The sequence below is a fragment of the Xenopus laevis genome, chromosome 1S, assembly GCF_017654675.1.
Source record: "Xenopus laevis strain J_2021 chromosome 1S, Xenopus_laevis_v10.1, whole genome shotgun sequence".
Lineage (NCBI taxonomy): Eukaryota > Metazoa > Chordata > Amphibia > Anura > Pipidae > Xenopus > Xenopus laevis.
The window spans coordinates 13,788,782-13,810,812 of record NC_054372.1 but is presented as its reverse complement, the minus strand read 5'-3'; the positions used below and the strand labels follow the sequence as shown (position 1 = coordinate 13,810,812).

The 22,031-nt window shown below is 40.6% G+C and overlaps 1 protein-coding gene across 3 annotated transcripts in view; it reads right to left on the bottom strand.

Moving 5' to 3' along the window:
* LOC108705853 (huntingtin-like) overlaps positions 1–21,461 on the bottom strand; it is a 30,729-nt gene extending 9,268 nt beyond the window's left edge. Inside the window, exons 1-5 of one of the 3 annotated variants that reach the window (XR_001933915.2) lie at positions 21,092–21,461; positions 10,292–10,408; positions 8,581–8,703; positions 6,678–6,913; positions 4,588–4,728 (exon numbers count right to left, since the gene is read on the bottom strand). Coding sequence is in view for 2 of the 3 variants with exons in the window: in XM_041579380.1 (XP_041435314.1) it covers positions 4,659–4,728; positions 6,678–6,913; positions 8,581–8,703 (429 nt within the window). In the remaining variant the exon portion in view is untranslated. Of the gene's footprint in view, positions 1–4,276; positions 4,729–6,677; positions 6,914–8,580; positions 8,704–10,291; positions 10,409–21,091 lie in introns of those variants that run through there. The other 2 variants (XM_041579381.1, XM_041579380.1) reach the window with 2 other exon arrangements.
* Positions 21,462–22,031: the final 570 nt, after the last annotated feature.

Here is a 22,031-nt window from a genome sequence, read left to right as displayed (position 1 = left end):
ACTTCCATTACTTCGAAATTCGACCCTTGATAAATCTGCCCCTTAAGGTATGAAGATCCAAATTACAGAAAGGTTGGTTATCTGGAAAGCTCCAGGTCCCGAGCATTCTGGATAACAGGTTCCTTACCTGTACTGCTGAGTCCATACTACATGAGGGGTAATCTTGAAAAGGTTTCACCACTCATCCCAAACATTTCCAAGTTTAGATCCCTTTATCTAAAGTTGCTTTAGATAAAGGGAACTTGAGCTTTGCTCTGTTCTTGATACCCTACCAAGTAATCCAAGTAATTTAAAAGCGAATCAGATTGTGAGTGGTTATGCACAAGTTCAGCTATGACTTGTTAGGCACTTTATTAATAATATATGGACGGCAATTATGTTCAAATTGGTAGAACAATCTGTACCGCTCTTGATGGTTGTGTAGGAGAAAAACATTTTGTTTATGAAGAAGCATGACATGTTGGATTTGCTCTCACAATACAAGCCCCCAAGCCATCCGCCTACTCGCACTACAGTTGTATTCAATGTCACCGCTTAATTACGCTGTTTCCGAAGGTTGTTTATGTTATAAGGGCTGCAATTATAAGAGGCCACACAGGGAAACGTATAAAGTTGTACTTCGGCCTCACGACTAAATGACTCATACAATAAATAGAGACAACAGTCAAGAACATTCTAAAGAAGGACAAGATCACACATTGCGCCTTAAGGGAATTGTTTGTTCAGTGTAAAAATAAAAACTGGGTAAATAGATAGACTGTGCAAAACAAAACATTTTTCTAATAGAGTTAGTTAGCCAAAAATGTAATGTATAAAGGCTGGATGTGTAACATAATAGCCAGAACACTACTTCCTGCTTTTCAGCTCTCTTGCTTTCCACTGATTGGTTACCAGGCAGTAACCAATCAGAGACTTGAGGGGAGGCCACATGGGTCAAAACTGTTGCTTTTGAATCTGAGCTGAATGCTGAGGATCAATTGCAAACTCACTGAATTAGGGATGTGCCGAATCCAGCATTCAGTACAGGATTCAACCTTTTTCAGCAGAATTTGGATTCGGCCGAATCCTTCTGCCCAGCCAAACCGAATCCGAATGTGCATATGCAAATTAGGGGCAGGGAGGAAAATCGAGTAAAAACGTTTTCCCCTTCCCACCCCTAATTTACATATGCAAATTAGTATTCGGTATATGGCCAAATCTTCCACGAAGGATTCGGAGGTTAGGTCGGATCTAAAATAGTGGATTTGGTGCATCCCTACACTGAATAGTTATGTCCCATGTCGCCCCCCTTAAAGGGGTTGTTCACCTTTGAGATAACTTTTAGTATGATATAGAGAGTGATATTCCGAGACAATTTGCAATTGGTTTTCATTTTTGTATTATTTGTGGTTTTTGAGTTATTTAGCTTTTTATTCAGCAACTCTTCAATTTGCTTTTTACGTAATCTGGTTGCTAGGGTGCAAATTCCCCTAGCAACCATGCATGGATTTATTGTAAATAGGAGGGAATATGAATAGCAGCGGGGCTGAATAGAAAGATGAGGAATACCAAGTAACAATAACAATACATTTGTAGCCTTTGCTTTTTAGAAGCTGCAAACCATTTGAAAGCTGCAAAGAGTCAGAAGAAAAAAGCAAATAACTATAAATAAATAATAAAAACTATTTAAAAGTTGCTTAAAATTGGCCATTCTATAATATAAGTTACCTTAAAAGGTGAACCACCCCTTTAAAATCACTAACTAACTCAGTCTTAGAGAGAGCTGAAAAGCAGGAAGTAGTGTTTTGGCTATTATGTTACACATCCAGTCACTCCAGCCTTTTAAACATTACATTTTTGGCTAACTAACTATGTCAGAAACATTTTTTATTTTGCACAGACTAGTGGTTTACCCAGTTTTTATTTTTACACTGAACTGTTCCTTTAAGGAGCTCCAAGACAGTAGAATGAATGAGTAATAGACTTATACATCTCCCAGGGGTTGAGACGCACGCTGCGATTCAGAGACACACGCTGCGATTCAGGGAGATTAGTCGCTCTTTTTCGGGGCAACTAATCTCCCAAACTGCCTTCCCGCCAGCTACAATGTAAATTGCCGGCAGGATGGCACTTGGAGCACTTCACTTTCTGAAGTCGGCCAACTTTGTGAGGCAACTTTGGGCGACTTCGGAAAACAAAGCGTTCCGAGTGCCATCCGATTTACATTCTAGCCAGTGGGAAGACAGTTCGGGGAGTTTAGTCGCCCCAAAGAAGAGGATATTTGTCGCCGGGTGACTAATCTCCCCGAATCACAGTGTGTGTCTTTGCCCTAAACCTGCAGCCTAGATACTTATGTTAAACTACAACTCCCACTACCTGAAGATAAAGGCAATTGTAGATTAAAGCAGCTGAAAACCCACAGATTTATATCCCTACTCTAAAGCTGGCCATAGACGCAAAGATCTGATCGTACAAATCTAGGATTCGTATGATTTTCGGACCGTGTGTGGAGAGTCCCGACATTTTCCGTCCGGCGGAGATCGGTCGTTCTGAATGGTTAGTGGCTGGTCGGGAGATGGGAAAGTCCGATCGTACGATGATTCGTACGATCGTATCTTTGCATCTATGGCCAGCTTAACTCTATGCTATGGCGATACAACAATATTTTGGACAAATATTGGACTACAAAGTGTGTGTTGGGGGATTTAATCTAAGACATTACAAACCACTGCTCTATAGGGATTTCCACCACTTGAAAGCCCTTCCATATTCCAGCCATTAAATAGGACTTGGAGTTTAGCATTAAGGTCAGATTAAGGCTTATTTGGGAGTCTGCTGCACTTCAGACCACCAGCTGTAGTTGGTATAGTTGATAAGGAGCAGGAACTGGCACCAAAGGAGCACAAGGGATGGATGAGTGGGAAAAAGAGATTCCACAAGGCCGTTCAGGCTCTCTAAGGTGTAGAAGCTGCCATTATAAACATCTCCTTTGAAAAGCCTTGTTGCAGCATTTGTGATGCGCCGGAATGTCCCTGTAGCAGATTTAATTGCCCGCATTAACTTACATACATGAATATATTATTTATTATAAAAAAATACATTTAAAGAACAAGCTTAAAGGAAATCTATACTCCCCAAACAATGAAGGTCTCTATAAAAAATAAAATGCATAAACCAGCTCATATACCATAACCATTGGGTAATCATAAATAGAAAATTGCCATTTTAGAAAATAAGGGCCGCCCCAGGGATCGTACGATTCATTGTGCACACAAACAAACCATACATGTTAGGTCACATGAGCCAATTAACAGACAGAGTTGTGTCTTTTGCTTCCACACTTCTTCCTGTTACAGTTAGAGCTGCAGTATTTCTGGTCAGGTGATCTCTTCCTGTTACAGTTAGAGCTGAAGTATTTCTGGTCAGGCGATCTCTTCCTGTTACAGTTAGAGCTGCAGTATTTCTGGTCAGGTGATCTCTTCCTGTTACAGTTACAGCTGCAGTATTTGTAGTCAGGTGATCTCTTCCTGTTACAGTTAGAGCTGCAGTATTTCTGGTCAGGTGATCTCTTCCTGTTACAGTTACAGCTGCAGTATTTCTGGTCAGGTGATCTCTGAGGCAGCACACAGACCATCACGAAATGGGGGTTCAAGGCAAGAGATGTAAAAGGGCAATATTTACTTAAATATATATTCCAGTTTGGTAAGATTCTTCAATATGCCACTTAATATGATATAAATCTGTTGCGCAAGTATTCATTTTGGAAGTAAAGTTTTCCTTTAAATATATATTCCAGTTTGGTTAGATTCTTTAATATGCCATTTAATTTGATATGAACTGTTACGCAAGTATTCATTTTGGAGGTAAAGTTGAAAAGCCCTGCTATGGAACAACACCCTATATACATGCCTAATACTAAATCACTCCCATAAAATCCTTACATGATAATCCTGCAAACATTAGAACTACAGGTACCAGACGTCTAACACACAATATCTTCAGCGTGTTATAAAACAGCTTAGGGCTCTTACACACGGCCGTTCCGACCTGCGCTCCCCTGCGTTCCGTTTTTTGGCGTTCAGCCGCAGGGGAGCGCAGGAATAGACGCAAGTCATTATTTGAAATGGGGCTGTACTCACTCAGGCGCGTGTAGGCGCCGAACGCAGGAAAAATGCAGCATGTTGCGTCTGAACCTGCATTCGGCGCCTACACGCGCCTGAGTGAGTACAGCCCCATTTCAAATAATGACTTGCGTCTATTCCTGCGCTCCCCTGCGGCTGAACGCCAAAAAACGGAACGCAGGGGAGCGCAGGTCGGAACGGCCGTGTGTAAGAGCCCTAAGACTGGGGCATACACAAAGCAATGATACCAATCAATCTGCAGCTCACCTGAGCCACCTAGTGGACAAAACATGAAGACAGCTTTTCATAAACTTGTCTGATCATCCCACCTTGGAATGCAGAATTCTGAACATCCTTAGCCATTATACTGATTTTGGGATGTTCAGCTGTTTATACACTATAGCACTGCCATATTATTCTGGCTTTAAAGATCCCACACATTAAGTTAAACCTTCAGGTACCAAATGAGCCAATGAACATTAGTTACCCGATTTGAAGATGTGAATCAAGCACATGAGTAAGGTGCCCAGCTGTTGGCAATAGAAGGTGTGTTGTTACTCACTCACATCCACCTTCAGCTCCTTGTACACAATGTCCTCTATATGGATGCACCAACTGAAGCAGGAACCTGAAAATTATACTTACAAGTTACAGACTTCATCATGTAACAGGACTAACAGTATAGTACATCAAAGAGAATGTAGTTGCATTCATAGATAAAGTGATCTTGACCTTTTTTTAATACATTTTTACACCTTTATATGACACTAATTATTATATAGGTCATTTATTTCTTGGATAGTTTGTTGCAACAACCAATGGCAAGGAATCAGCAACTAGTTCTGAATATCATGTGTACAGTGTTAATAGAAAAACTAGGGATGCACCGAACCACCGAATTCTTCGAGAAAGATTAGGCAGAATAACGAACCGAATCCTAATATGCATATGCAAATTAGGGGTGGGAAGGGGAAAACAGTTTTTACTTCCTTATTTTGACAAATTCTGGAGATTTCCCTTCCTGCCCCTAATTTGCATATGCAGATTAGGATTCGGTTCAGCCGGGCAGAAGGATTTGGCCGAATCTGAATCCTGCTGAAAAAGGCCAAATCCCAAACCGAATCCTGGATTTGGTGCATCCCTAAAAAAGAAAAAAAGAAAAAAAATTGTCTCTAATTGGTAACCTGCTACCCTAAGACCCATTCCTATTATCTCCTGCCCCCACTGGCAGGCGCATGTGCAGTACAGTAGTATCAAAAGTATTATACTGTGCATACACCTGCCCTCCCTCAGGGGTTGCTTAGATAAGGGGATCCAACATGGTGGAAGTTTATTAGGGATGCACCGAATCCAGGATTCGGTTCGGGATTCAGCCTTTTTCAGCAGGATTCAGATTCGGCCGAATCCTTCTGCCTGGCCGAACCGAATCCGAATTTGCATATCTAAATTAGGGGTGGGGAGGGAAATTGCGTGACTTTTTGAAAAAGTAAAACATTTTTCCCCTTCCCACCCCTAATTTGCATATGCAAATTAGGGTTTGGATTCGGTTCGGTATTCGGCCGAATCTTTCGCAAAGGATACGAGGGTTCGGCCGAATCCAAAAAAGTGTATTCGGTGCCTCCCTAAAGTTTATTCATCAAGACCCCAGGCCAGTACAATAATAATGAAAGCTCTGCACTAGCCGGAGTCACAATGTTTGCAATCTCACTCACTGTGTGGCTTTTCATGTAAATACAGAGGCTATTACTACAGGTATGGGATCCGCTATCTGGAAACCCGTTATCCTGAAAAATCCGAATAAAGGAAAGGCCCTCTTATATAGACTCCGTTTTATCCAAATAATCCCCAAAAAATTTTTTCTGTATTAATAAAACAGCTTTTATCAGCTCGCTTGAAATACTGTTTCAGGAGTCAGAGACACCTTTTCAATATGGGTATGGGATTCAGTATTCGAAAAGCGTGTTATCCAGAAAGCTCCAAATTACGGAGAGGCCGTCTCCCATAGACTCCATTTTATCCAAATAAACGAAATTGTTAAAAACGATTGCCTTTTTCGGTGTGTTTATAAAACGGTAGCTTGTACTTGATCCCAACTAAGATATAATTAATCCTTATTGGAAGCAAAACCAGCCTATTGGGTTTATTTAATGTCTATATGATTTTCTAGTAGACTTAAGGTATGAAGATCCAAATTACAGAAAGATACGTTATCTGGAAAACCCCAGGTCCCGTGCATTCTGGATAACAGGTCCCGTACCTGTACCAGTTATGAATATAAAAGGCTCTAGAGACAGGATTCCTTGTACACTGCTTTATAACAGCAGGTCGTGGATGTGCAAAATTATATCTAAAGGAATTTTACCTGCAGAAAGGAATAAGCCTCTTTGCAGAGAAATGGCAGATTCCTACTGGGTTCCCTTAGTACCTGCAGGCAGTAGATTATCATAGCTCTAACTTGATGGCTATAGCTTTTCATTAAGCAGCTGTGTTTCTGTATCCAGTCCCAGGATTACTTTATACCAAAGCAACAGAAAAGTCAAATACATTGCACAGTGGAATAACATATAAGCAACATACCGAGAGAAGGTTTCCTCAGGGGGTGGCTTATTCTCACCCTGCTCATGATAGACTTCTGCAGATAACGGATTATCCCCTTCCCTAAGCTTCAGGATATTCTGACAGCAGATAAGCTTTGGTGACAAGGAGAGCTCCTGTATACGAGATAGAACAATATCCTCGGTGGACTGAGAGATGAGAACTCTGAGAATAGCCAGGATCTCCGATATCCACAGCTGGACGGTGCTCACGGAGGCCTGAAAGAGATACAGGTGCAGCTATTTAACTGGAAGCCACTGGTCTTGGGTAACTAAGTAAATGGGCAGAAAACTGCAGTCCCTCCAGAAGTTGTTAGATAACAACCAATAACTCATAGGGGGTTATTTATTAAAGTCCAAATGCCAAAAACGCGAGTTTAAAATCCAAATATTTTTCAGAATTTATTAAACCCCGAGGGGGTTAAAAGTCCGAATAAAAAAAGTGCTCCAACTCAGACCTGCTGAGTTCATGTAGAAGTCAATGGCAGAAGCAGGTCTGGACTAAATCAAAATAGGCCCTGGCATTTCAGGTACACAGAGGCCCAATCAGCCCACACTGAAGCCCAAACAGCCCCCACCAGCCCACTAAATACTGACTTTCTATGGCACCTTACAGCAGCCCCTCTGGCATTTGCCAGAACCCACAGATTGCCAGTCCGGGCCTGGGCAGAAGTCCCAAAGATATCCTGATCTGCACTGGGTTTCATGCAATAATCCCAAAATTTTGTGGATTTTGGGCGTCAATTCAAACTTTTTCATGATTTTTTCAAGTTTTTTACCGCACAGGAAATTTTCTTAAAAATGTATTGATAAATAAGGGGAAAAAACCTGTGCGGATTTGGTCGGAGTAGCTTTTAGAAAACGAGATATTTTCGTGTTTTGATAAATAACCCCCATAATCCCATCGAAAGTTGTTGTACAACATTTAAAGAGGTGGTTCATCTTAAAATTAACTTTTAGTATGACGTAGACATTAATGTTCTAAAACTATTTGCGACTGGTTTTTACTTAAAAGACCAGTAACATAAATTTTTTTTAAAAAAATTGTTTCTACCTAACGAAAAAAAACCCACCAAGGCTGTTTTAACTTTCAATTTGCTAAGTCTTTATTAAGAAATTACTTACAGATTCTCCGCGTGCGCTCCTCTTCAGAAACGACGACGATCAATCGTGTGGCGCTCGATTTCTCCACCCTGGCTATCTCCTATAGAAGGCAGGGAGGAGAATTCGAGCGCCGCACAATGGATCGTCAGCATGTTGGCGTTTCTGAAGAGGAGCGCAAGCAGAAGATCGGTAAGTAATTTATTAAAGACTTTGCGAATTGTAGAAACAAATTTTTTTAAATACAATTTTTATGTTACTGGTCCTTTAAGTTATGTTTTTAATTATTTAGAATTTTGTTCAGCAGTTTTCCAGTTTAGAATTTCAACATTTACCTGGTTTTTAGGTGCCAAAATAACTGTCTTTTGCATAAATCCTGCATGTAGAGAGACATGATGTCTGGTGAGTTTAATAGAGTGAGCTCTAATACATCTTCTAGGCAAAAGGAGCCTCCCTATAAGATATATTGGATCTAACTGTCAATGAATATCTGACACCCAACTGCTGCATGAAGACAGAATGAAGAGAAACAGATGCTGAGAGAGGAATAGTGAAGATGAACTTGATTATTTCAGAAATGGCACATAATATTTAATTGATTGTATTTAGAACGTTTCTTATTTCAGTATGATGAAGCTTATATTAAATTTCCATTTTCGCAATAGTTCCCCTTTTATGTACCAATGGAGCATCATAACTCACAATCTCACTTTGTACCACTGACCTAATTGGTTTAACCAAAACATACATTTATTAATCAGGAAATGACAACACTTAATCCTTACCATAGTGAATGGTACGACAAACATACTTCTTAATAACATGTCTACCGGCCGAAGAGCCGAAGAGGCCAAAGTTTCAAATAAAGTATTTAAAAAACTGAGAGCCTCATGCGAGTCTATATGCATCTGAAAGACACAAGGAAAATTAGCCAATAATGTTTATAATTAAAAACGTAACTGTATTGTTTACTGCTCTGATTAAACCTACACTGCAAACATACTTTAAAGGAGAACTAAAGCTTAACCAAAGAAGTAGACTAGAAATGTTGTACCTTATGTTTTGTGATTCTGTACCAGCCCAAGGCAACCACAGCCCTTTAGCAGTAAATATCTGTGTCTCCAAAGATGCCCCAGTAGCTCCCCATCTTCTTTTCTGCTGATTCACTGCACATGCTCTGTGCTGCTGTCACTTACTGAGCTTAGGGACCCACTCACAATATACAGTACACATAGAATAGAAATGTCACAATATAAGGCTGATTAGTAATTAATACAGATAATTACTACATGGCAGCACAGAAACCAGTGCAATTAGCATCAGAATTTAATAATCAGCAAACCTGTAGCATCAGCTTATATTACAGCCAGGGAAGCTCATTTTCTGCTGGATAATTAGTGACGAGCCTTAAGCTTAGCTTCTCAACAGCCAATCAGAGCCCACTGAGCATGTGAGTGTCACAGACACTTTCCAAGATGGTGACCCCCTGTGACAAGTTTGAAGTCCTGGATCATTGCTGCTATTGACAAGCTCAAACTTTAGCCTCGTGCAATAAGTTCACTATATAAAATATGGTATTTTTTGCCACATTCATTTTTAGGGTTTAGCAACAAATTGTACATATTGCTTCATACAACATTTACATTCTAAAACATACACAATATGTTTGGTGTTACAATTCTAAAAGCCATTGTTTTGGTAGGACAGCCCAGTGACATTGGATCTAACCCAGGCCCGGACTGGCAATCTGTGTTTTCTGGCTAATGCCAGAGGGGCTGCTGTAAGATGCCATAGACACTCACTATTTATTGGGCTCGTTGGGTCTCTGTGTACTTGAATTGCCAGGGCCTATTTTGAGTCCCAGTCCAGAGCTGATCTAACCCACTGGCTATACCCTTGTTATAACTCCTCTCATGTCAACTTCAGACAAAAGGGAAATATAACAGGCGTGAAGACGCCCATTTAGGGCTAGTCCACACGGGGAGATAGCCCTGCGTTTGCGGTCGCGGCGACAAAGCGCCGCGCCAGTCGCCGCGACCGGCGCAGGCGACAGTTTTGTATGGGCGCCTATGTAAAAACGCCTGTGCTAACCACACGAGGCGATGCGCTTTTCAACAGTCGCCTGAAAAAGCCTGGCGAGGCATTTTCAGGCGACTGTTGAAAAGCGCATCGCCTCGTGTGGTTAGCACAGGCGTTTTTACATAGGCGCCCATACAAAACTGTCGCCTGCGCCGGTCGCGGCGACTGGCGCGGCGCTTTGTCGCCGCGACCGCAAACGCAAGGCTATCTCCCCGTGTGGAATAGCCCTAAATGAGTCTAAAACCTTTCCAAAGTGCTTAGATTTACACACACCGACAATACAATTCCAGTTCTATGGTAGTCACGTTTACCAATTAAATTGCTTTTCACCGATGTGACACTCTTCACTGGCCACAGATTTGATTTCAAGAATATAACGAAAATGTTTCACATGGGAAATCATTGTGTTGTTCTTACCTGCTGTTTGCAGATGTCATTCTACCAATGCTGTCCAATCTGCCTCAACAACTTTTTCCATTTGTCTTCATTCTCTTTGTGCCATTGCTGCAGTACCAAGATGAACATCTCCAGCACCTGGGATTCAAAATTGCACACATTAAAGGCACACATTTTAATTACTGGCAATTTCAGATTAATAAGCAGACAACAAATTTGGAGGAATTGTATTCAAGGAGTACAGGAGTAAAAAGGAAGTGGTTGGACTTGGAAAGCCAATTGTTTGCTCCCCTCAGTACAAACAAATCATGGACAATCGGCTGAACAGCAGGAACAGCTACTGGTTAGGCCCACTCTTTACTGCCTGCTATAGGCAAGTCTCAGTACTGACACAATCCTATAGATTTCCAATATGTTAAACTTTTAAATCTATTATAATTAGGTATGCACTGAATCCATCTATTTGGGATTCGGCCGAATCCTTTGTGAAAGATTCAGCTGAATACCGAACCAAATCCGAATCCTAATTTGTATATGCAAATTAGGGGCAGGAAAAAGTGATTTCCCTACCTGCTCCTAATTGAAATATGCAAATTAGGATTCCGATTCGGTTCAGCCAGGCACAAGGATTCAGCCGAATCCAAATCCTGCTGAAAAAGGCCGAATCCTGGCTGAATTCCGAACCGAATCCTGGATTTAATGCATCCCTAATTATAATGTATCTGTTTTTTAACTATATAAATTGTATTTATAATATATTCTTGGATCTGTGGCTGAATGACTAAAACGCCAATCTTCCAATATCTCTAACCTTTTTATGAGCTAAGGAGGGGCGCTAACCAAAGGTTGGACCTTCAAGGGGTCCCTGAACTAAAAAAGTGCTGACAATCTAACGATTCACACGATCCTTTGCCTGCAGTACCAGGAAACTAGAGAATACTGCCCACTTTACTGCCCGCTAAAGGCAGGTCTCAGTACGGACACAATCCAATCCTATTTCTAATATGTTTAACTTTTAAATCTATTATAATGTAACTGTTTTTTAACTATATAAATTGTATTTATGGTTAAAGGACATTTTGTGTAAAAAATAAGAACGTACCAGTGCATTATACTCATTTAGATATAGAAGAATCGTGCTTAAAAAAAGGTAGTGTTTCAGGCTGATTTACTGAATATTTCTGCAAAAACCTTAATAATCCCTCCCTTCTCTTCCACTTCCTGCTCCCTGGATTCCCAGGCTGTGCAGATGAGCCGGCGGCTCTCAGCTCACTGCACTGGAGGACAGGAACCAATCAGCAGCTAGCAGGACCTGATAGGGAACTGAAGCCTGTCTGTGCTTGTGCAACTGCAGTCTGCAGGGCTGTGATTGGCTGTCCCCCTCCTACTGTGCTTCTGGTAGGGACCGTTAGAACACGCCCACCCCTCATTTGAAACACAGACAGGGACCAGTGAACATCTATAGGGAGCTCCAATAAAGGGCTTATTTTTAAAGATAATATTAATTTTTAGCACCATGTAAAAGCAACACCATATATTACTTATAATTGTCTACAAAATTAGTTTTTTTTTCATTTATCCTATAGGTCTCCTTTAAAATTAAAACTTACAGGGGGCAGAGGATTCCTTTAAACGGACACCCAAAAAAAATCCGAATCAACATTCACGGTCTCTCGTAATCTTTTTCTTTATAACCCAATATAATCCAGCAAAGATGCAAAGCAAGAATATTTGCTGCTCATAATAATCGTATGTTCAGTAACATCTAAGAATTAACATAAGAGGCAAACAAACAGCTTTCAATTGGGAGCAACTCTGCGTGCCATTGTAATATTGATTCTGCTTAGATCTTCTGTACAAAGCATTCTGACTTGGAAATTCACTACTGGCATTCTGCCACAGGAGTCGTTTCAGAACACCCATGTGTACTCTTGCAGAATAGATTCCATCTGTATTTACTGGAATTCATCTCAAGCAGAAAATACAAACCAAGAATACTGCACAGAAATAGCAATCGTCAGAACCCGTCACAAATCTCTGTACAAATTATCTACTGGTATCATTCACTTTTCTGGACCATAAAAGCTAAACTGTCAACTATTTCATGTATATTTAGTTATATACAGTTTTAGGTAATGAGTGGCAAAGGTGTTATATTATGTACAGGTATAGGACCTGTTATCCAGAATGCTCGGGACCTGGGGTTTTCCGGATAACAGATCTTTCTGTAATTTGGATCTTCATACCTGAAGTCTGCTAAAAAAAAATCATGTAAACATTAAATAAACCAAATAGGCTGGATTTGCTTCCAATAAGGATTAATTATATCTTAGTTGGGATCAAGTACAACCTACTGTTTTATTATTACACAGAAAAAGGAAATCATTTTTAAAAATTTGGATTATTTGATTATAGTGGAGTCTATGGGAGACGGCCTTTCCGTAATTCGAAAGCATTCTGGATAAGGGATCCCTTACCTGTAATATGAATCAATACTTTAATACTGACTTGAGCATGCTATTGCTTCCAGAGAGCTAGGGGCTAGAATTCAAGTGATCAAACATAGTGGCTGCCAATTCCACTGTGCTAACCTGCCTTTTATTACCAGATACAGGAAGCAGGGGAGTGTGGGTGGTTTAGGCTGAGAGAGGGGAGTCTGCACGTCATAAATAATATCACTTTCCTTCTTTTTCATACCAGGCTGCAGATTTACTACTGGTTGTTCAGTTTAAAGGAGAAGAAAAGCCTAAAGTTAAAAAAACCCTACCCCCCTACCCTACATAGACCCCCCTTCTTCCTCCCCCTGGCCTACGTGTTACCCCGGGCAAATGCCCCTAAGTCTTTACCTACCCCTCCGTGCAGATTCTGTCCAGCAGAATTCACGGGCACCATCTTCTTCTCTTCTATAATCTTCAGAATGAGACTGGCGGAGCGGCGCATGCACAGTTGGAGCAATTGTCTGTTTTGCGACAACTGCGCATGTGCCGACACTTGAGAAAATTGCAGAGGTACCATTCCGAAGATTACCGAATCGGCTGAAGATGTAAAAAGTTAGGGGCATTTGCCTGGGGTAACACTTAGGCTAGGGGAGGAGGGAGGGGGGGGTCTATGTAGGGTAGGGTTTTTTTTTAACTTTTGGGTTTGCTTCTCCTTTAAGTCAGCCATAAATTGCTTGTTATAAGCAGTTGACTCAACACTCTAGACCACAAAAGGGCAATTTTGTTTGGCTGTGTATGAGAGCTTTTTATTCAGCAGCTCTCCAGTTTGCAGTTTAAAGGTGAAACACCCCTTAAGTGTATGCCTAGCTTAAATTGGATAACTGCACCGTCCTGGGGTTCTGCCAGCGAGCACCACAGAGCAATTGTCTTCTTCATTTCTTCTCTTTTCAATTTTCCTGGGGCAGATGCATGCTCAGTAGAATAAAATAGTTGGCTTTTTTTTTTTATTAAAGCTCAGCTTTTCGCTCTAATGCGCTTGGGCAGCTGCAAGAAGAAGCTGGAAGAGGAACAGCTCCATGGTGCTCACTGGCAGAAACCCAGGCTGGTGCAGTTTTCTGCTGATAAATACAATGACTTGGGGTGCCTAACTCTTGGCGCCCCCAAGTGTAAGGGTAGAACTACCGGTACATGGGCGACTTCGGTGCGCAAAAACTCAGGTGTCAAATCGGATGCGTAGGGGAATAAGGTAAGCAATAGCAATGTCGGATGGTGTCGCATCGTTCATCCGACACCGCTGTCGGATGCAGACACTGCGTCTGCATCAGACAGTCGTGTCGGATGAACGCTGCGACAAGATCTGACATTTATATTTCTTACCTTATTTTCGGTCGCATCCGATTTGACACCTGCGTTTTGGCACAGTGCGTCGGATCCACCAGAAACGCACCGCAGTCACCCATGTAGTTCTAACCTAGAAATACTTTCAGAAACGGAACTAGAGGGGGGCGGGCCCTGGTGCAGGACGCGCAGCCAGGCCCCCCGTCCCCCTGGAACTGCCCGGGAATATGTGGCGCGCAAACTGCCGGGGGGCCCTGAGGGGGTGTGGGCCCTGGCCCGCTCGCACCCCCTGCTCCCCCGGTAGTTCTGCCCCTGAATACTTCTCCTTTAATGATTCTCTGTGAAGGGTCTGCGTCAAGACAGTTTTATTCCCACCTTTAGTCTGCATTCTCCAATTTTTTTAGTTGTAATATTGGTGTGTAGGTGCATCTCAGGTCATTTTGGCTGGTCATGTGCTTTCAGAAAGAGTCAGCACTTTAGGATGGAACTGCTTTCTGGCAGGCTGTTGTTTCTCCTACTCAATGTAACTGAATGTGTCATTTTACTATTGAGTGCTGTTCTTAGATCTACCAGGCAGCTGTTATCTTGTGTTAGGGAGCTGCTATCTGGTTACCTTCCCATTGTTCTGTTGTTTGGCTGCTGGGGGGAAAGGGAGGGAGTGATATCACTCCAATTTGCAGTACAGCAATAAAGAGTGACTGAAGTTTATTAGAGCACAGGTCACATGACTTGGGGCACCTGGGAATCTGGTAATATGTCTAGCCCCATGTCAGATTTCAAAATTAAAAAAAATCTGTTTGCTCTTTTGAAAAGGGATTTCAGTGCAGAAGTCTACTGGAGCAGCACTATTAACTGATGTGTTTTGAAAAATAAGTTTTCCCATGACAGTATCCCTTTAACTAGGTTCATATCTTCTCCTGAAAACTGTAATCGGGAGATACACAAGAAACAGCCCCTCTGCTTATATTTTCTGTCGAAATTAGGGAGTATGAATTTTTGTGCCAAAAATCTGCTCCATGTGTCTGTACCTGGGTTGACGCTGAGGCTCCTGGTGCAGACACAGAAGACTACAGGTATGAGCGGAGGGATTTTTTCTCAGACTATTTATGAACAACTGCAACAATCTTTGCCCAATTTCACCACCAACATGGTGAGTCAAATCTAGCTCCAGTACAAGATTGGATCATAATGTAAGCCTATACAGGCTAAATGGCTTTTTTTTACTGAAGCGGTCATGAAAAGAGAATAGTTATTTGTGCCCTGCAGCAAGGAACTCCGTTATATAACAAGCTAATGCATATTTCCATGAAAATTCATTGCAATAACTATGCCAAGCACAAAACAGGACACAAATACATGTATAAGGGCATTTTAAGGGGTAGAGGGGGAAAAAAGCTCTCACATTGCAGATTTAAACATACAACTTTCTTTAAAGGGGTCGTTAAGTTTCAAACATAGTTGTTTTCAGATAGATCACCAGAAATAACGACTTTTTCCAATTACTTTCTATTTTCCATGTGTGACCATTTTTATAATATTGAAGTGTAAAGTGTAATTTGTTACCTTCTAAAGCAGCTCGGGGGGGTCGCCGACCCTGTAAACTGTTCTAAATTGATACATTTAGTTGATACATTTCTTATCTTTGAATCTCTGGGTTTCATTACAGGCAGCTGTTAGAATTAATACAATAGTTGCTAATATTTCACAGATTCTGCTGAGAAATGTATCAACTAATTATACCAACTAAATGTAGCAAATTGTAAGAGTTTAGAATCTGCGTGGAACCAATTTCTAAGACCAGGACTTGACCCGAACCTTCAGCCCACGACCCATACCCACTTTAATCCGCTACCTGACCCGGACCCACAACCCGACCCGCATCTAACAGCAGCCCCTCTGGCATTTGCCAGAACTCACAAATTGCCAGTGCGGGACTGAAGGAAAATAATTGAAAAAAAGTCTATTTCTGGGGAACAATCTGAAAACAACTGAACTGCCCATTAAGGGTTATAGCAGACGGGACTTTTTGTCACCTGCGTTTATCTCCTGCAGCGTGGATGATATAATGTCCCATCTGCCAGTGCCCCAATACTACTATTATCCAAAGACTGTAATATTTCTTCAAGGTATGCATATTACTTTCACAGAATTTAAAATAGTACATTACAATTCTTTTTTTCAGTGTTTTTTCCCTTATTTACTTTAACTCTGTTTGCCTTTCCTCTCTCTCATAAACTAAGATTTTCATACATTAGGGGGCAGATTAATTAAGGGTCGAATAGTACATTTTTTTATTTTTTGATGTCAAAATTCACACATTCAAATTTTAATCCCCAAATCGAATGTAAATTCGAATGTGAGATATATCACACCTTGACCATGGAAACAGTTCTGATTCAAATATTCGCCACCTAAAACCTGCAGAGTTCATGTACAAGTCAATGGCAGAGGTCCGTTGAAACATTTGAAGATGTTAATTGCCGTCCTAACATTCAAGTTTTTTACGGAGGGAAAACTCGATTTGAATTTGATTAGAATTTTTGGGTCGGGACTATTCGATCGAATATTAGCCGTTTTAATTTTTTCTTAAATAACATCCCATTCGAGTTGTGAGTATATTCGAATTTATTAGAGTAAAAGAAAATAAAAACACATAAATTCGAAATTCGACCTTCCCATAGCGGTTATATCAGAAGTAAAACAGAAACGCAACTAATAGATCAACTGTGATAGTTTCTCTGTTACAAACATTAGTAAGGCTCTGGGATCTTGCTCAGTATAGGTGAAATGGGCGAATATCAATTAATTCAGTCCTCTCATTCATATTCCAGTCTCTCATTCAACTCAATGCATGGTTACTAGGGTAATTTGGGCCCTAGCAACCAGATAGTTGATATTGCAAACTGGAGAGCTGCTAAATAAAAAACTCAAAAACCACAAATAAGACCAACTGCAAACTGCCTCAGAATATAAATCTCTATATCATACTAAAGTTAATGGGGCGGTTCACCTTTATGTTAACTTTAAGTATGTTATAGAATGGCTAATTCTAAGCAATTTTCAGTTGGCCTTTTACTTTGTATAGTTTTTGATTTATTTGCCTTCTTCTTCTGACTCCTTCCAGCTTTCAAATGGGAGTCACTGACCCCATCTAAAAACAAATGCTCTTTAAGGCTACACACATGCATTGTTATTGCTACTTTTTATTCAAACCTTTCCTATTCATATTCCAGTCTCCTATTCAAATCAATGTGTGGTTGCTAGGGGAATCTGGACCCTAGCAACCAGATTGCTGAAACTGCAAACTGGAGAGCTTCTGAATGGTTAATTAACCCTCGATATTCGACCTTAAGTAAATTTACCCCCGAGTATCCTTAGAAAAAAAACGTTTAGTGCGATGCAGAGAGTGATATCCTGAGACAATTTGCCATTGGTCTTCATTTTTAATTAAGTAGGGTTTTTGACTTATTTAGCTTTCTGTTCAGCAGATCTCCAATATGGAATTTGAACTGTAAGCAACCGGAATATGACTAGAAGAGGTCAGAATAGAAAGAGAAGTAATAAAAAGCAACAATACCAGTAAAATTATAGACTCCCAGAACTATAGTTTTTTGGCTTCCGAGGTCAGTGACCCCCATTTGAAAGCTTGAAAGAATCAAAAGAGGAACCAATTTAAGTAAAAAAAAAAAAAGAAGACAAACTACAAACCGGCCATTCTATAATATAGTAAAAGTTAACTTAAAGGTGAACAACCCATTTAATGCATGGGGCTACACATTATGGATCCCTTATCCATGTGCCAATACGCACATTATTTTATAACAAAAGTGACTGTAAACCCGGTTTCTAAAGAGTATGCATTTACCATTTCCTATTCACTGTCACTTTGTTTATCACGCTCGTAGGGGGTTATTTATCAAAATCAGAAAATTTCTGATAATTTTCTGAAAAATACTCCGATCAAATCCGCAGTGTTTTTTTTCACTAATTTATCAATACATTTTTCCTCTATAACCAGTTACTGGGCATCAGGTACTTGCTGTATAACTCTATAACCAGTTACTGGGCATTAGGTACTTACTGTATAACTCTATAATCAGTTACTGGGCATCAGGTACTTACTGTAAAACTCTATAACCAGTTACTGGGCATCAGGTACTTACTGTATAACTCTATAACCAGTTACTGAGCATCAGGTACTTACTGTATAACTCTATAACCAGTTACTGAGCATCGGGTACTTACTGTATAACTCTATAACCAGTTACTGGCCATCAGGTACTTACTGTATAACTCTATAACCAGTTACTGAGCATCAGGTACTTACTGTATAACTCTATAACCAGTTACTGAGCATCGGGTACTTACTGTATAACTCTATAACCAGTTACTGGACATCAGGTACTTGCTGTATAACTCTATAATCAGTTACTGGGCATCAGGTACTTACTGTATAACTCTATAATCAATTACTGGGCATCAGGTACTTACTGTATAACACTATAACCAGTTACTGAGCATCGGGTACTTACTGTATAACTCTATAACCAGTTACTGGCCATCAGGTACTTACTGTATAACTCTATAACCAGTTACTGGGCATCAGGTACTTACTGTATAACTCTATAATCAGTTACTGGGCATCAGGTACTTACTGTATAACTCTATAATCAGTTACTGAGCATCAGGTACTTACTGTATAACTCTATAATCAATTACTGGGCATCAGGTACTTACTGTATAACACTATAATCAATTACTGGGCATCAAGTACTTACTGTATAACTCTATAATCAGTTACTGGGCATCAGGTACTTACTGTATAACTCTATAACCAGTTACTGTATAACTCTATAACCAGTTACTGGGCACCGGGTACTTACTGTATAACTCTATAACCAGTTACTTACTGTATAACTCTATAACCAGTTACTTACTGTATAACTCTATAACCAGTTACTGAGCATCAGGTACTTACCGTATAACTCTATAACCAGTTACTGGGCATCAGGTACTTACTGTATAACTCTATAACCAGTTACTGAGCATCAGGTACTTACTGTATAACTCTATAACCAGTTACTGAGCATCAGGTACTTACTGTATAACTCTATAACCAGTTACTGGGCATCAGGTACTTACTGTATAACTTTATAATCAGTTACTGGGCATCAGGTACTTACTCTATAACTCTATAATCAGTTATTGGGCATCAGGTACTTACTGTATAACTCTATAGCCAGTTATTGGGCATTAGGTACTTACTGTATAACTCTATAACCAGTTACTGGGCATCAGGTACTTACTGTATAACTTTATAATCAGTTATTGGGCATCAGGTACCTACTGTATAACTCTATAGCCAGTTATTGGGCATTAGGTACTTACTGTATAACTCTATAACCAGTTACTGGCCATCAGGTACTTACTGTATAACTCTATAACCAGTTACTGAGCATCGGGTACTTACTGTATAACTCTATAACCAGTTACTGGCCATCAGGTACTTACTGTATAACCAGTTACTGGGCATCAGGTACTTACTGTATAACTCTATAATCAGTTACTGGGCATCAGGTACTTACTGTATAACTCTATAATCAGTTACTGAGCATCAGGTACTTACTGTATAACTCTATAATCAATTACTGGGCATCAGGTACTTACTGTATAACACTATAATCAATTACTGGGCATCAAGTACTTACTGTATAACTCTATAATCAGTTACTGGGCATCAGGTACTTACTGTATAACTCTATAACCAGTTACTGTATAACTCTATAACCAGTACTGGGCACCGGGTACTTACTGTATAACTCTATAACCAGTTACTTACTGTATAACTCTATAACCAGTTACTTACTGTATAACTCTATAACCAGTTACTGAGCATCAGGTACTTACCGTATAACTCTATAACCAGTTACTGGGCATCAGGTACTTACTGTATAACTCTATAACCAGTTACTGAGCATCAGGTACTTACTGTATAACTCTATAACCAGTTACTGAGCATCAGGTACTTACTGTATAACTCTATAACCAGTTACTGGGCATCAGGTACTTACTGTATAACTTTATAATCAGTTACTGGGCATCAGGTACTTACTGTATAACTCTATAATCAGTTACTGGGCATCAGGTACTTACTCTATAACTCTATAATCAGTTATTGGGCATCAGGTACTTACTGTATAACTCTATAGCCAGTTATTGGGCATTAGGTACTTACTGTATAACTCTATAACCAGTTACTGGGCATCAGGTACTTACTGTATAACTTTATAATCAGTTATTGGGCATCAGGTACCTACTGTATAACTCTATAGCCAGTTATTGGGCATTAGGTACTTACTGTATAACTCTATAACCAGTTACTGGGCATCAGGTACTTACTGTATAACTCTATAATCAGTTACTGGGCATCAGGTACTTACTGTATAACTCTATAATCAGTTACTGGGCATCAGGTACTTACTGTATAACTCTATAATCAGTTATTGGGCATCAGGTACTTACTGTATAACTCTATAACCAGTTACTGGACATCAGGTACTTACTGTTTAACTCTATAATCAGTTACTTACTGTATAAGCAGTTACTGAGCCTTCTTATGTCCCAGACCTACTTGGTGTCAGCTTTACAGAGCAAGGCCCTATTTCCAGCCTGTAGCTATAGGTGTTATATTGGATGTAAAGAATATGCTTGATACACATGTTGGTGCTTTGTAAATACACAGGATTAATATAATAAGCAGACAACCAGTATATAACTCTATAACAGTCAATCCTATGCCCAGGGTAGAACTATAGCAGCTGCTGGGCATTTGAATTCCAAAGAAAGCATCAAGTGTACAGAACACAAACTGTATCAATATACAACCAATTGCAGGCTAACAGTATAAACACGTGACCATATGTATAAATATATATATAAAGCCTTAGCTAATCTGCTTTGCAGAAAACTACAAATCCCAGCATGCACTGCTGCAACGAGCAGGTAGAGGGAATGCCGAGGGAATACACTTGTGCTACAGGATTACCAGCATCACTAGTTTCCCCTCCTCTTCGGGTACCACCGGTCCTTGCTGCTGCTGCTGAAAGGACTTAAGAGACTCAAACGCTCTCATGAGCTTCTCCATAGTGGCCATATTCTCTCAGCGCATCCAAACAGCACGGGGTTCAGCTCTCGGTATCACAGGGGCTCTCGCTCCATCAACAACCTCTGCCAAGCGACCAGGACTCTGCGACAACCACGCGCCATCACCAATGACCCGCACCTGCAGGGAAGAGCGACACTGACAGCTCAGAGTGCAACCTAACCTGATCACTCCCACTGACCAATAGGAGCGGCGAAATCAGCAGCAGAGACAGCCAACCCAGGTTAAGCTGGCGCAGAGGCGGGATCTCAGCCGCGATAGGACGAAACCGAGAAGAGGAGGAGACAGCGCTATCCTACAAGAAGCGAGGACTTTACTAGGAGCAGTTTAATGTGTGGAGAACAGTAGCTGTAGTGTCCCCGTGCTGCAGGTGAGCTTCTCACATGGATCGTCTGTAAAATAATATAAGGGTATAATTTTGGGTTTTGTTGCTGCTGTGGAGGTGGTGTGAGGATAAACATGTAGCGCGTTATACTCGTATTCTGAGACAATGTACAATTCGATTTTTATTTGGGGGGGGGATAGTGCTTTTACTTGAATGAAATCCCCTCAGGCGGATAATATAGAATGTGCTGGGATTGTTATGAGACAATAGCCGAATTGTGCACAGTTGTTATTGTGGGGTCCCTACAGGCCACATATTTATGTAACTCTATGCTCACTGGCCCTCAAACTGTTCATTACAGGGAAATCACTAAATGGCTTTGATTTAAAGTGAGTAAAAGCAGGTGAGGCTTCTAATTGTGCCAGGGGCTTATTTTAGCTGCGCTACACATGTCTCACCTAGTACTGATGTGCGGCTTGTGTTTTTCTCAACCTGGAC